The following is a 12,539-nucleotide window of genomic DNA, read 5'->3' as shown; positions in this document are numbered from 1 at the left end:
AAGAAACCAATCAATTTTTGAGACTTTTCTTTATTAATTTATTTAAGCATATGGAAAACGTGTATCCATAAATTAGTATGAACGTGTTTCAGAACTCCTGCAGGTTTATCTTTAAAAACTTACCTTTTTCTAATTACATTTAGTTTAAACTCCCCTCTCCACTAACTCTGCATTTCGATGGCATTCCCAAACCTGATAAAACACTTCAAAATGTAATTACGCTGCTCGAACGTCAAGGGTGCTCCTGTCATTTTCTTATCTCACTAAACGTGCCAACAGTACCGACATCCATTGACAATGTCGACAACTGTTGGGCGAAAAACCATATTACAACATACTTCAGAACATTTATTAATGCCAGTATCCTAATACAGGATGACAAAGAGTGTATACATTTTTCTGGTGGACTCTGTATATAGTATAACAGCTATCACATTTTCAGTTCTCTTCCTTCGCATAAGAATAATTAAACGCAAAATTAAAGTAGATTTTTCCCATTCTTTTGCATTTGCAGTGAATGACCACAGTGCAGAAATATCAAAATATTAATTACATAGTCACAAAAATACTTTATCAAATCCAAAGAATATTTGATTGGTTAGCAACGAATACATCAATTTAATTGAAGTTATAATTAATTGAGAATTATATCCATGAAGATTTTGGTGCGTTGCAAATCCGTTAATGTTTTGAGTTAAGTTGTCATGCTATTTACAGTTAAGGAACAAAGTTAATTACAAAATTATTTCATTTGCACTAAAAACAATCTTCATACTTGTAAGCTTAGTGGCTTTTTTAAGTCTTAAATGCTGCAAAAAATTTTTAAAAAAGTTTTACACAATTTAATCGAAAATTTTGATAAAAATCGTGAATATATTACCGCAATTGTGTCGAAGGCGGAAACAAAATGCGATACAGACTTGAACTTTTAAATAATGTTGCATTTGTCATGAAAACATGATAAGTAATTAAGCAGTAAATCAAAGATAAACGGTAACAAAGATACAATAATAACAACAGCAAGGAAATTAAAAATTAACAATAACAATATACTGGTGAAAGTTGTTGAATTATTTGCAATTTGCAGAATTTCGACAATATTGTAAGCTCATACCATTAGATGTTTCTGAAGTGATTAATTTCAACATAGTTAACGCTGTATATCCATGACCGTATTTTCTTTGCTTGTGAAATGTGTAGATTAAGGTCAAATTCGCAACAAATATATTTGCAGTTATACTTGTATAATAGTAGTAATAGAAAACAAAAAGGAAAACTGTCTTAAATTGATCTGTAAGACAATTGACTTATTGGATTTAGTATATTAGAACTCCGTCACACCTATATAATTAGTATTATCGTCTTTTTTGCAGAAGACCTAGGTTCATCTTGGTTGGGAGTACATATACAGTAGATTCACGTTTTAAGTAGCCTAAAAGCACATTAAGATTCAAACATATACCAAAAAAAGAGCTTTTATTATATTGTTGAGTTCATATTTTTGTATTTAAATGTGAGAACGTAAAATTACTATTCGCGTTTATGTCTATATCAAAACTAGGATTTTCTCCTTCTAAGATCAGTATTTATGTAAAATATATTTTACTTTCTGCTCCGCAGGTGAACTGATGGTAGTTCTTAAAAATACAGAAGATGATAAAAAGAAGATAGAAGAGGAATTAGAATCTGTTAAGAAAGGAGGTAGCAAGGCAAAAGATGAAAAAGTTACTGGAGATAGTGACACAAAAAGCAAGATAGAGGAGTTAGAGAAGAATTTGAAGACTGAGAAAGAGAGAGCAGATAAAGCAGAACAAACGAAAAAGAAATTATTGAAGGATAAAAAGACACTTGATGAAGAGAAGAAGAAAGCAGAAGAAGACAAGAAGAAATTAGAAGATGAAAAGAAGAAGTTAGAAACGGATAAAAGAAAGTTGAGTGATGACAAAAAGAAAGCAGAAGAAGCTAAAAAGAAAGCTGAAGAAGATAACAAGAAAGCTCAAGAAGAAAATAAAAAGCTGAGTGAAGAAAACAAAAAGATGGAGGAAGAGCTAAATAAACTAAATTCAGAAAAAGGTAATCGTGGCAAATATTAAATATTTATGTTTAGGATATTGTTCTATTTTATTTCTGTATTTGTGAGATTTTTGGGATTTAAGGCCTAATCTAATTTTCCACTGGAAGCAAGGATTTTCATAAAGAAACCACAGTATCGAAAGAGGATAATATGAATAGTATGATCAGAAATCCTATTTCTATATTATTGATGAATATTAAAAAGATTCTTGGAAACTTCTATCTTTCTAGTCAATTGTTTGAAACTTATAGATACTAGAGTAATTTACTACCTTAATTCAAGAAAATTGTGTTATTCATTTGCTGAATTTTAAAGAACAATATACAATTCTGTGAATATGAACCAATAACTTGGTGTGCCCTACATATTTCGATTGCATGCATAACAGTCGTTATCAAAGGACAAATACTCCTACTTGATTTAAGGATGTTCATAAATCTTCCCCCTTCTTTTCTCACGTGTTTTTCAAAATATTGCGAAAGTCAGAAAATAATATTAACATTTCTGTAAGTAATTTTTAAAAATATCCTAACTGTATATAAAAGTACATTAACTGACTGACATAAAATAAAGGCGTACTTTCAGTTGACGTGGAAAGTTGAAATTTGGCATGATGGTAGCTTTTCGGGACTAACCATCACAAAAATTGCCAAAATTGAATATTTTTAATTTGTAGGTGGTCTAAAGGTGAGATGAAGAAATTGCCCATGTTATTTAAATAGGCGTTTCTTTGGGCCTTTGGAATTAAAATAACAATTTAAAATTCGGCATGCTTGTATGTTTTCATTATTATTACCTAAGTAAACCACCAATAATAAAAATGTGCAGCTTTAGAGTGGTTTTATGGGCAATTGAAAAATCTTTTCCATGTTATTTATATAGGACATCTACGTCCTAAAATTATTGGGCACTTCGTGTAGGGATACAATGATTAAATATGGCATAATTGTAGCTTTTCGGAACTAAGCCAGAGAAAAATTGTCAAAATTCAATATTTTTAATTTTTAGGGGTCTAAAGAAGAAATGAAGAATTTCCCCACGTTATTTAAATAAACATTTTTTGGACTTATAATCTCATATATTAGATACTTGGAATTTAAATAAAAACTTGAAATTCGGTATGCTTGTACGTTTCTGTTAGTGTTACCCAAGTAAATCACCAAAAATAAAAATTTCCAACTTTAGAGTGGTCTTATGGGAAACTGAAAAAATCTTTCTTATGTTATTTACATGAGACATCTACACCCCAAAATATTTAGGCACTTCCGGCAGGGTAAGGATGATGATATTTGGCATGGCCTTCCGGGACTAACCCAGAGGAAAATTTCCAAAAATGAATATTTTTAGTTTCTAAGGGGTCTAAAGGAGGCATGAAAAAGTTCTCATGTTATTTAAATGAACGTCTTCTTGGAATACAAAATCTTATCTTTTAGATAGTTGAAACAGGAAAGGAAACTTGAAATTCTATAGAATTGTGAGTTTAAGAAGTACGGGGCCGTAGGCTGAGCAAACTCGGGGGTCTAAGGACGGGGGCTCCAGCTAGCTGAAGGCTAGTTTTCTATATAATACTTAACGATATGATGAGTGTTCTCGATATGATCCAAATATCAAAAAAATAAACTTCAAATCAATAAATTGCATTAAGACGACAAACTGTCTAATATTGACTAATTAATTGAGTGGTATTTTGTACTTGTTTTACTAGAAAATTATGCAGAGAAATGTTCATATTACAAGTAGTATGTGCGTCACTGTTAAGAGAAAATAAATAACAATAGATAGGATGTGTTAGTTAATTATTTTTTATACACAGTATATAAATGAATAAGTAATCTATTCAAATAGAATGATAACTACCAAATGAACGATAAATAGATTGAAAACGATCAAAATAAAGACATTTTTATTACTAATATGTATTATAGTTTCGGTAATATATCATTGTCTTTATCAGAAAAATGTTTCTCATAAAGACAATGATATTTTCCCTAAAGTGTAACACAGATTAGTAATAACAAGTATTTATTTTGTATTTAGTAATAACATTAGCGTTTAGTAATAACATTATAACTTAAATAGTAAGAAAATCTGACAAAAATAAGCACATGTTATTACTAATCTATGTTATAGTTTTGGCAATATATCATTGTCTTTATCAGAAGAATGTTTCTCATAAAGGCAATGATATTTTGCCTAAAGTGTAACACCGATTAGTAATGACAAGTGTTTATTTTGGGTGAGACTTTCTTATTTAAATTATAATATAGTTATGCATGGTTTACACTTCATAACTCCTAATTACAACGATTTAAGATGTACTCTCTAAGAGATATATATAAAAACTAAAACTAAAAGTACACTATATACAAAAAGTGAAAAAGTGCAGACTGGATCGGGACTCGAATCCAGATCTTCATTGTACCAGGATCTTGGTCAACAGCTAAATTGTGGTATAAACCACGTGGTCTGAGTGAAAGAGCTCGGAAGAGTGAGAGAGTTTATGGCTGTTCTGGGAGCGGACTGGGTAGCGTAGTGGTTAACGCATCGGAACGGTACGCCGAAGATACTCGATGCGAGTCTCGATCCAGTAATGCACTTTTGCATTCTTTGTGTATTATTCAATCAAACCTACAGATAATTTGGTGTGTAAAATAAGTTTAAATTGTTTGTTTCTTCCTTTCATTAATATAGCAATACTACACACTTCATTTTCGTTTCCCATTCTCCCCTGTTCTGTTTATATACCACAGCTCTATTTGTCAAGTATGCAGAGAATTATAAAGCTTTCTACTGATATCTCCTACCGATTGTACGATATTAAAAAAAAAGAAAAAAAGAAAAAAAAGAAAAGAAAAAAATCTTGTACATTACGTATTTTCAATCCATACAATTACACTAGAACTGACAACAGTGTTACAGATACTTTCCTTTAGTTGTTAGCGTTTTCTATTTATCTGCTCCCTGACAAACTCAGTGCTTCCAGTGAACATTTGTTCGTCACTGATGACTTCTAGCTTAGAAACTTGTAATTAGTAAAGGAAAAATTAAATTTGCACTACATACATATCAAACAATTCGGTGTGAATCATACTTGTACTATTCAGCCGACTACTTTAGGTATTATTTATTTATCTGCTACGAACAGGACTAGACATTCTGTATAATACTAAATATTTATATGAAGAATCAATATGACTTTTTTGTTTAATAATTACAGCTGAACTCTCTAAGAAACAGGAAGATATGAATGTATTTATTGAGCGCATCGAAGAATTGAAAAGGGATCTGGAGGATGAAAAGGCTATATCAGCAGGCTTAAGACGCGAAATGGAAGATCGTAGTTCACTGAAAGATGAGACAAAAAAATTGGAATTAGAGAAAACCAGATTACAAAAGGAGGTGAGTAAATTTTGCTTTCCTGACAGAAATAAGTACTAATAAATAATTTATTGATCTCTCCATAAAATAAATGTTTCTTAATTATTATCTCCTTCTGTACGAAGACTGAGAGATAGTTATCTGTAAGAGTTGTCAAACTTTTTACTTACTATCGAATTTAATGTAGTACTGTTTGGTGAAATAAATAACATCTTGAATACAACTGTAGTGCTTATACAGCGTGGGGCAAAAATAAAAGTAGCCCGGACGAGTGGATACGATTAGACGTGAATGCATGAATGGAACCATACCTATGACGCGCACGCCACGTGTACGCACACCACCGGCTCATAACTTAGCGCGGGCTGTGTCAGTGTGAGTTGAGCAATGCCAAGTAAAGATGGTACTCACAGTGCAGCAGATAGTGTTCGTTGTGAAAAGTTACGTGAAAACAAATTTGTGGAAAGAATTTGGTCAGTTGTTTGCTCATGAATTTCATGGTGTCAAAGTTCCAGCAAAGAGTGCAATGCAACGAGTAGTCAGAAAATGGCCTCAGACAGGATCTGTTTTGAACAAAGCAAAAAATAAATAAATAAATAAATAATAAAAACATTCCGAAACATGTCCGAACACCTGAAATTGTGGTCATTTCATTTAAGTGATCCTTCAAAAGATGAATGGTCGTCATTTTCAACATCTGCTATAAGCAGTTTAGCGAAGTATTGTCTTTTCTTTGCTGTATTTCTTTGTACTCTGGAACTCTGTTCTCCAGGTCACTTTTATTTGTCCCACCCTGTATAAATACATTCTTCTTTTCTTTTCCAGTATAGGCACGTTTATATATGAGGATTGTGTAATTTTATACAACTATTTCTTTTAATTAAACGAAAATTGCGAGAGTCGGCTCTTGAGGGAAATTGCATTGGTAGAAAAGAAAAGAAAAGTAGGGTAACTGTCCCAATAATTGACAGTGTACCAGTAATTGACACTGTCGTCTTTTTTCCGACGCAACAAGACTGCGGGACTAGGTACAAGCAAATGCTGCCACCTTTTCTTCCTTTGCAGTGTTGTTAATCCCACACCACTGTTAATATTTGCCTCTAAGTAGTAGTTCTGCAAAGAAAACAGAAAATCGATGGACAGTGCAAAATAGTGCTATAATAGCTAAAATATATTAGCGAAAGAAATAAACATGTTTATCCAGGTGGAAACTTATAAATCAGCTTGATAAGTTGGTAGAAAATTATATGGTTCATTAGAATAAGATATTAGGAGATGTCAATTACTGGGTCACAAGGTGTCAATTACTGGTGAATCTCACAAATCTTGGTGTCAATTACTGGTACAATGATCAACTTTTCGTATACATATTGTAAAAAATAATTATTAGTCTATTATTTTTATGATGGTCTATATAGATGAAGGAAGGATGCCTTCGTACCTCTACGAGAGATCAGTAAGCCAGGCTCATTTAAAGGGTGAAGAAACTTGCAATTTGTCAAACACTGTTCTTATACTGTCAATTATTGGGACAGTTACCCTAACTAGAGGAAGAAAATTTACCTAATGTTCTCGTATAGAAAAATATGAACACTATCCAAGTTTTCCTCCCTTACCTTAAAGTAGTAACATTTCATTTTTACTATATATGACATCCCTCGAGAGCCACCACTGACTATTGTTCCATTGAGTTACTATGAGAAATTATTATTTATTTCTAACAATATCCTAATTAAAATGTTATCTAAATTTAATGGTTATGAAAGCTATCTTTAAAAGACGGGCTTAGTTCAACTCGAACATATTTTTAAAGGTTGAGACAAACTCAAGATAAAAATTTAAACCTCAAAATGAAATCACCATAAATCAAAGTCATTTTCATTTGAACTGTGCTTAACGTAAACATACTGTCGAGAATTACAAACAGAATAAATATATAATTTTTGGCTGAAAATTCAAAGCTTAACACTTTGAATGCTGGCATGTTTTGCTATATTTTAAATTATCAAATGTCGAAATTTAGAATAATGTATCATACACCGCTGAAAAGTTTTAATCTTTTTCCTTATATCGATATATGATATTTTACATTCCAATAATACGATTATTTTGTGCATTATGTACTGTACGGAATTCACATAAAATAAAAAGTTTACTTATAATATACATAAGGGAAGCACATATACTACATTCTGCTTACTATATTTGTTTAGATTTTTTCTTTTTTTTCTTTCTTTTTTTTAACATTTGATTGCATATCAGTACTTGCACTCTATTCGTTCATCATATTCTTTTTTTTTAAGAAAAATTTTGAAGAACGGCTCTTTACAAATACTTTGAAATGACTGTACTCGTAGGAGGTGTCCAAACAACTAGCTTGTTGTTGATTTTAGTTTAGCGTCCCTTTCAGCAGCGAGGCTATATGAGACGTGGACCTACTGATTAACGTGGAATCCGAACCACATGAGCTCCCGCCGGGAATCCAAACAACTAGCATATAGCTTTCAGAAAATGACGCTAACAGAACATTAACAAGCATTTGCGCATAATATAGTAACAAAATTACAAACTATGAAATCCACCAAGGAATAATTCAAGATCCCGAACTCCGTAGAAGTATGATGGACGAAAACCGTTAAAATAAATCTTGAATGAAAGCACGTATGTATACGGGTTCCGCACTCTACAGCAGCTCAGTTTACTCTGTATATACGAGGAGAAATCAAAAAAGTAAAGGACTTGAGAAAAGGTATGATAGAAAACTGAAACATACATTATTTTTCTTCATAATCTCCCTGCATTTCAACGCACTTTTCCCAACGTTTTACAAGTTTTTTGATTCCGTCGGATTTTTTTTTTTTTTTTGGTTGCACTTGTAACCAATTTTGCACCACATCAATGACTTCTGCATCTGTTGCAAACCTTCTTCCCTTGAGCGCTCTCTTCAATGGAATACGCTGAGCCACGACTGCTATGTAAAGTGTTGTCGATTTCGTCCGTCTATTTTCCATCACCATACCCTCGACGACTTTCAAATTGTTCTCAGTCATTGACGTCGATGACCTACCAAATGTTTCCTCGTCACATAAAGAAGCTCTTCCCTGTTTGAAACGCTCTATCCATTCGTAGATCTTGCTTTGAGATAAACAGTTGTCACCATACTAAGCTTGCATTCGACGAATAATTTCCTCATTGGTGCAGATCGATAATTGAGCTGCCATGTTTAACGGTCTGGTACACTCCAACGAATAACGCGGGAATATGAATGACACGTTGCATAGAAGTGTTGCAGGCGACACTAATTCAGCGCTGGATACTATCAGTGTTACCAAACCCTAGTGCGAAAAATTGCTTAAGTCCCTTTACTTTTTGATTTTTCCTCGTATATGTAATTATCACTCAAGATAACTTAAAGGCACACAGACAAAGAATTATATGGTAAATCTAATAGTCTGTAATTTAATTTTAGTACTAGTTACACTTCAGTAGAATTTCAAATTACTATATTTCTTATTTATCAGAATTTTAAATCTTACAGATGTTATTAATAGTCGTACTCTTACTTAAACAAAATAAATTATGTGAATACAAATGACTAATGCTATTAATATTTTACATGTATTATAACTCCATAACATCCTAATCGATGTAATTGAACTCAAGGATGTATTACTTTATGTGATCTGTATGTATATACTTACTTACTATTAATAATATGTTTTAACACGAATCTCTTAATATTTTATTCTTTACTGCTCTGTCTCCTTTGCTCTTCGTAGATAACAGAAAAGAACAAAAAGATAATTGACGCGGAAAAACGAGTGAAAGAATTAGAAGACAAGACGAAAAAGAATGAACGAATACTAAATACAAGGAAAGAGAAAATTTCGAAACTAGAGAAAGAGGTAAATTCCTAAACAAGTTTGATATCCTGCCCCTTTAATGTACTCGTTTCATTCCTTTAAAAAATGCGTATTTATAAAATGAATGAAAAATATTGTTTGAAAAATTATTTCCCCTTTATTTTATTTTATTTTATTTTGTTTCATTTTGGATTGTACCTGCTTGTGGAGTGTATATAATACCACTGAATGTGAAAGTAGAAATAATCTGATCTCCAAAGCATTGATTTTATTGTGATAATAAATTTCTTTTGTAGCAAATAGCATTGTGGTGTATCTATACAAAGCAAATACATTTGATTATCATTAGGAAATATTAATAATATGTACATTCGGACATACTGCACTAAGAAAGCACAATAATATTTTAAGTTATTCAGAATTGAAATGGCTTTACACATACGCTTTGGTGGACAGGCTTCGTTGTCAATACGAATACAATTGCAAAGACATATATAGAAAACTCCACATGAAAATATGCAATAAAATTTATCATCCAGCATAGGTTTATTTAAATTTCCCTTTGTCTATCTCTCTATATACATAAGTATGTAAAATTCGATATCAAATATACAAAAGAGATTGCATTGAATCATGATTTGGTACTTTAATCAATTCTCGTATAAAATATTTGCTTATTCACATAGCTTTATGTTCCATACAATTAGGGTACAGTACAAAGCAACCTGTACAGTCACAATTTATTAATAAAATCTACAAGTAAAGTACAGTTTTGTATAATATTCTAATACTTCTCATCAACACCTACTTCCCCTATCTTTTAAAATCATCTTACTTGCATACTGCCATCGAACCAGTGGTCTTTAAATCCTCTGAGAGTGCTGCTGCATAAAATCACTTTAGGCGGCTTCCACACTTGTTTTGATTGCCAAATGACTCTCTTCTTCAGCATTTCTATCCATGGCACTTCTCCATCAATGATTATTCTTCCTAGTAGCTATAACATAATCACTAGCATCTACTGGTGTAACTATTCTAGTATTATGTTATCCTATGTGCTTTCATTTCAACCTACGAATCTAGTGTAAGTTATAAACCCTCCTTATGCCATTGACAAAGACTTTATACGTATTTGCGCTCAATCTCCATCCTAAACATTTTTTACAGCAAAGCATCAATATGAATGTGTAGTATATACCATGACATGACCCATACATACCAATCATCTAAAGAAAATATTTTCGCATATCTAAGTTTGACTTCGTGGAATTATCTTTAATATTTTTGAAAGTATCTTTTACATAAACTTTCTGTTATGTTAGATGTTCGTAATAATGGCTATCCTTTCAGTTGTTAGCATGATGTCTTTGGCTAGGAAGAGACTACTTGAAAAGTATGTACATGCTTCTTTAGAAAACTAAACATTTTTATTAGTCTTGCTTGCATTATGTGCTATTCTTAAGCATCTACAAAACGAGTTGCATGTTTATTACCACCTAACATTTGATAAGTGGATAAATAATTAATATATATTGCTTCGTTTCACTTTTGTATAAATATATTTAAATCTATACCTAAATCTACACAAATATGTATATATATTATACTATTTAATGAATTTTGTGTTTACTATGTTTAATTTATTCAGTATTTGTATGTTTATTCAAGTTTTTCTGACATTTTGTGTGTGTGTGTGTGTGTGTGTGTGTGTGTGTGTGTCCAAATATAATAGATCACTAATTGTCAAGATTTACATAACAGAAATGCATAGCTTTAATTTAGTACAATATATACAAAATACGGGCTATAGAAGAAAGTCAATAAAAAATGTAAGAAAGTTTAGGTTTTAAGTATGTTTTGCAGTGATTTTGTCCTGTTAACTAATCTATTTGGTAGTTAATTTAAATTACTTTTACATTTTAAATTATTAAGAGATATTGTGATAGTTATCAGTTTTCTAATAATATAAGGCATTAGAATCCATCGATGTAAATAACTCTTCCTCTTCAAGAATTTGAAAGAACAGTAAAAATTATCATACCTAATAATATCTAAAAGAAACAAAATCTGAATGTAGTTTCGAGGCACTCGTCGCCTCTTCTTTGGCGCATCTGAGAACAACTTGCTGCTACACAAAATGATGCATAATGTTTGAAATTCTCTGATGCCTATCTAGTAGAATAAAAGTGATGAAATAACTTACTATTGGACTTCAAAATCATCCCATCACCTTTATTCTACAGAATGAATAAGCAGAGAATTTCATAATCCCCTATTTTATATATCTACAAGTTTTTCTCTGTGTGGCCCGAGGAAAAGGTGAGGTGTGCCTCGAAACTATATGCATATTTTGTGTCTTTTGGATGTTTTAACGTATGAGAATATGTATTTACTGTTAGTAAATTTGTCACCCATCGTATCAATTAGTAACGGATAAAAATTCAAGTGCATGTTAATATTTACGTTTACTTGTCATGCCAATCTTTGCCATTTCTCATACTGTTCCATCTTTTTCTTTCTATCCTTTCTTCTTATTCTCCTCACAACTAACTTTGTGTGTTGGACTAACATAAATTATTCCCTTTTAATTAACACATATCTCTATCTTCCTGTCATACCTTTCTCTTACTGCTTTCTTGGTTATTAATTCGATGAGATGACAATTCTTTTCGTCATCTTCTCCCTATTATGTATATTTTATGGAGTTTTCTGATTAAAAAAAAAAAAATGAGGGAAGTAAATTAAAATAGTGGCAACATAGATACAAACTATAATTGAATTCATTATTCGTTATTTTATATTTCCATATCTTCGTGATAGTGTCCTATATTTTTCGTTTGTATTCAAATGTTTAGAAGCAGTTGTCAGAGTGATTATCTTTGGGATATTCACTTCGGATATTAAAGACTCTTGTTTGTCTTACTGAACCGATAACCTTGTAAGGTCTCTTTCAGTTTCCTGGGTTTTCCTCATTCACACCAGGCAAGTGCCGGGGTGGTACCTAACCTATAGGTCTAAGGCCGCTTCCTTCCTTCCCCAATCCTTTCTTCCTTCCTTTTCCCCAAATAGTGTGTTCGCCGAGGAACATCATCCCTCAAACGTGACGGGCTAAATGGCTTTCTACGCCAGAAGCTCAGAAATCTAAAATCCTAGTCCTAGTCCTAATCTCTTTCAGTTTCCGGCACACTTCGAGAGGAAATAGCGCCTGACAAATAGAAGAATTT

At 31.9% G+C, this 12,539-nt stretch overlaps 1 protein-coding gene across 6 annotated transcripts in view; it reads left to right on the top strand.

Moving 5' to 3' along the window:
• LOC145683952 (uncharacterized) overlaps positions 1-12,539 on the top strand; it is a 304,183-nt gene that overhangs the window by 212,675 nt on the left and 78,969 nt on the right. For 4 of the 6 annotated variants that reach the window (XM_081755666.1, XM_081755664.1, XM_081755660.1 and 1 more), the window contains exons 14-16: positions 1,621-2,073; positions 5,292-5,473; positions 9,232-9,357. In XM_081755666.1, the coding sequence (XP_081611792.1) occupies positions 1,621-2,073; positions 5,292-5,473; positions 9,232-9,357 (761 nt within the window). The remainder of the gene's footprint in view (positions 1-1,620; positions 2,074-5,291; positions 5,474-9,231; positions 9,358-12,539) is intronic. The other 2 variants (XM_081755665.1, XM_081755663.1) reach the window with 1 other exon arrangement.

The sequence above is a fragment of the Thermobia domestica genome, chromosome 4 (assembly GCF_964235325.1).
Source record: "Thermobia domestica chromosome 4, izTheDome1.hap1.1, whole genome shotgun sequence".
NCBI classification, from domain to species: domain Eukaryota; kingdom Metazoa; phylum Arthropoda; class Insecta; order Zygentoma; family Lepismatidae; genus Thermobia; species Thermobia domestica.
Note: the sequence above shows the minus strand (reverse complement) of the source record. Positions and strands in the feature narration are given on the sequence as shown.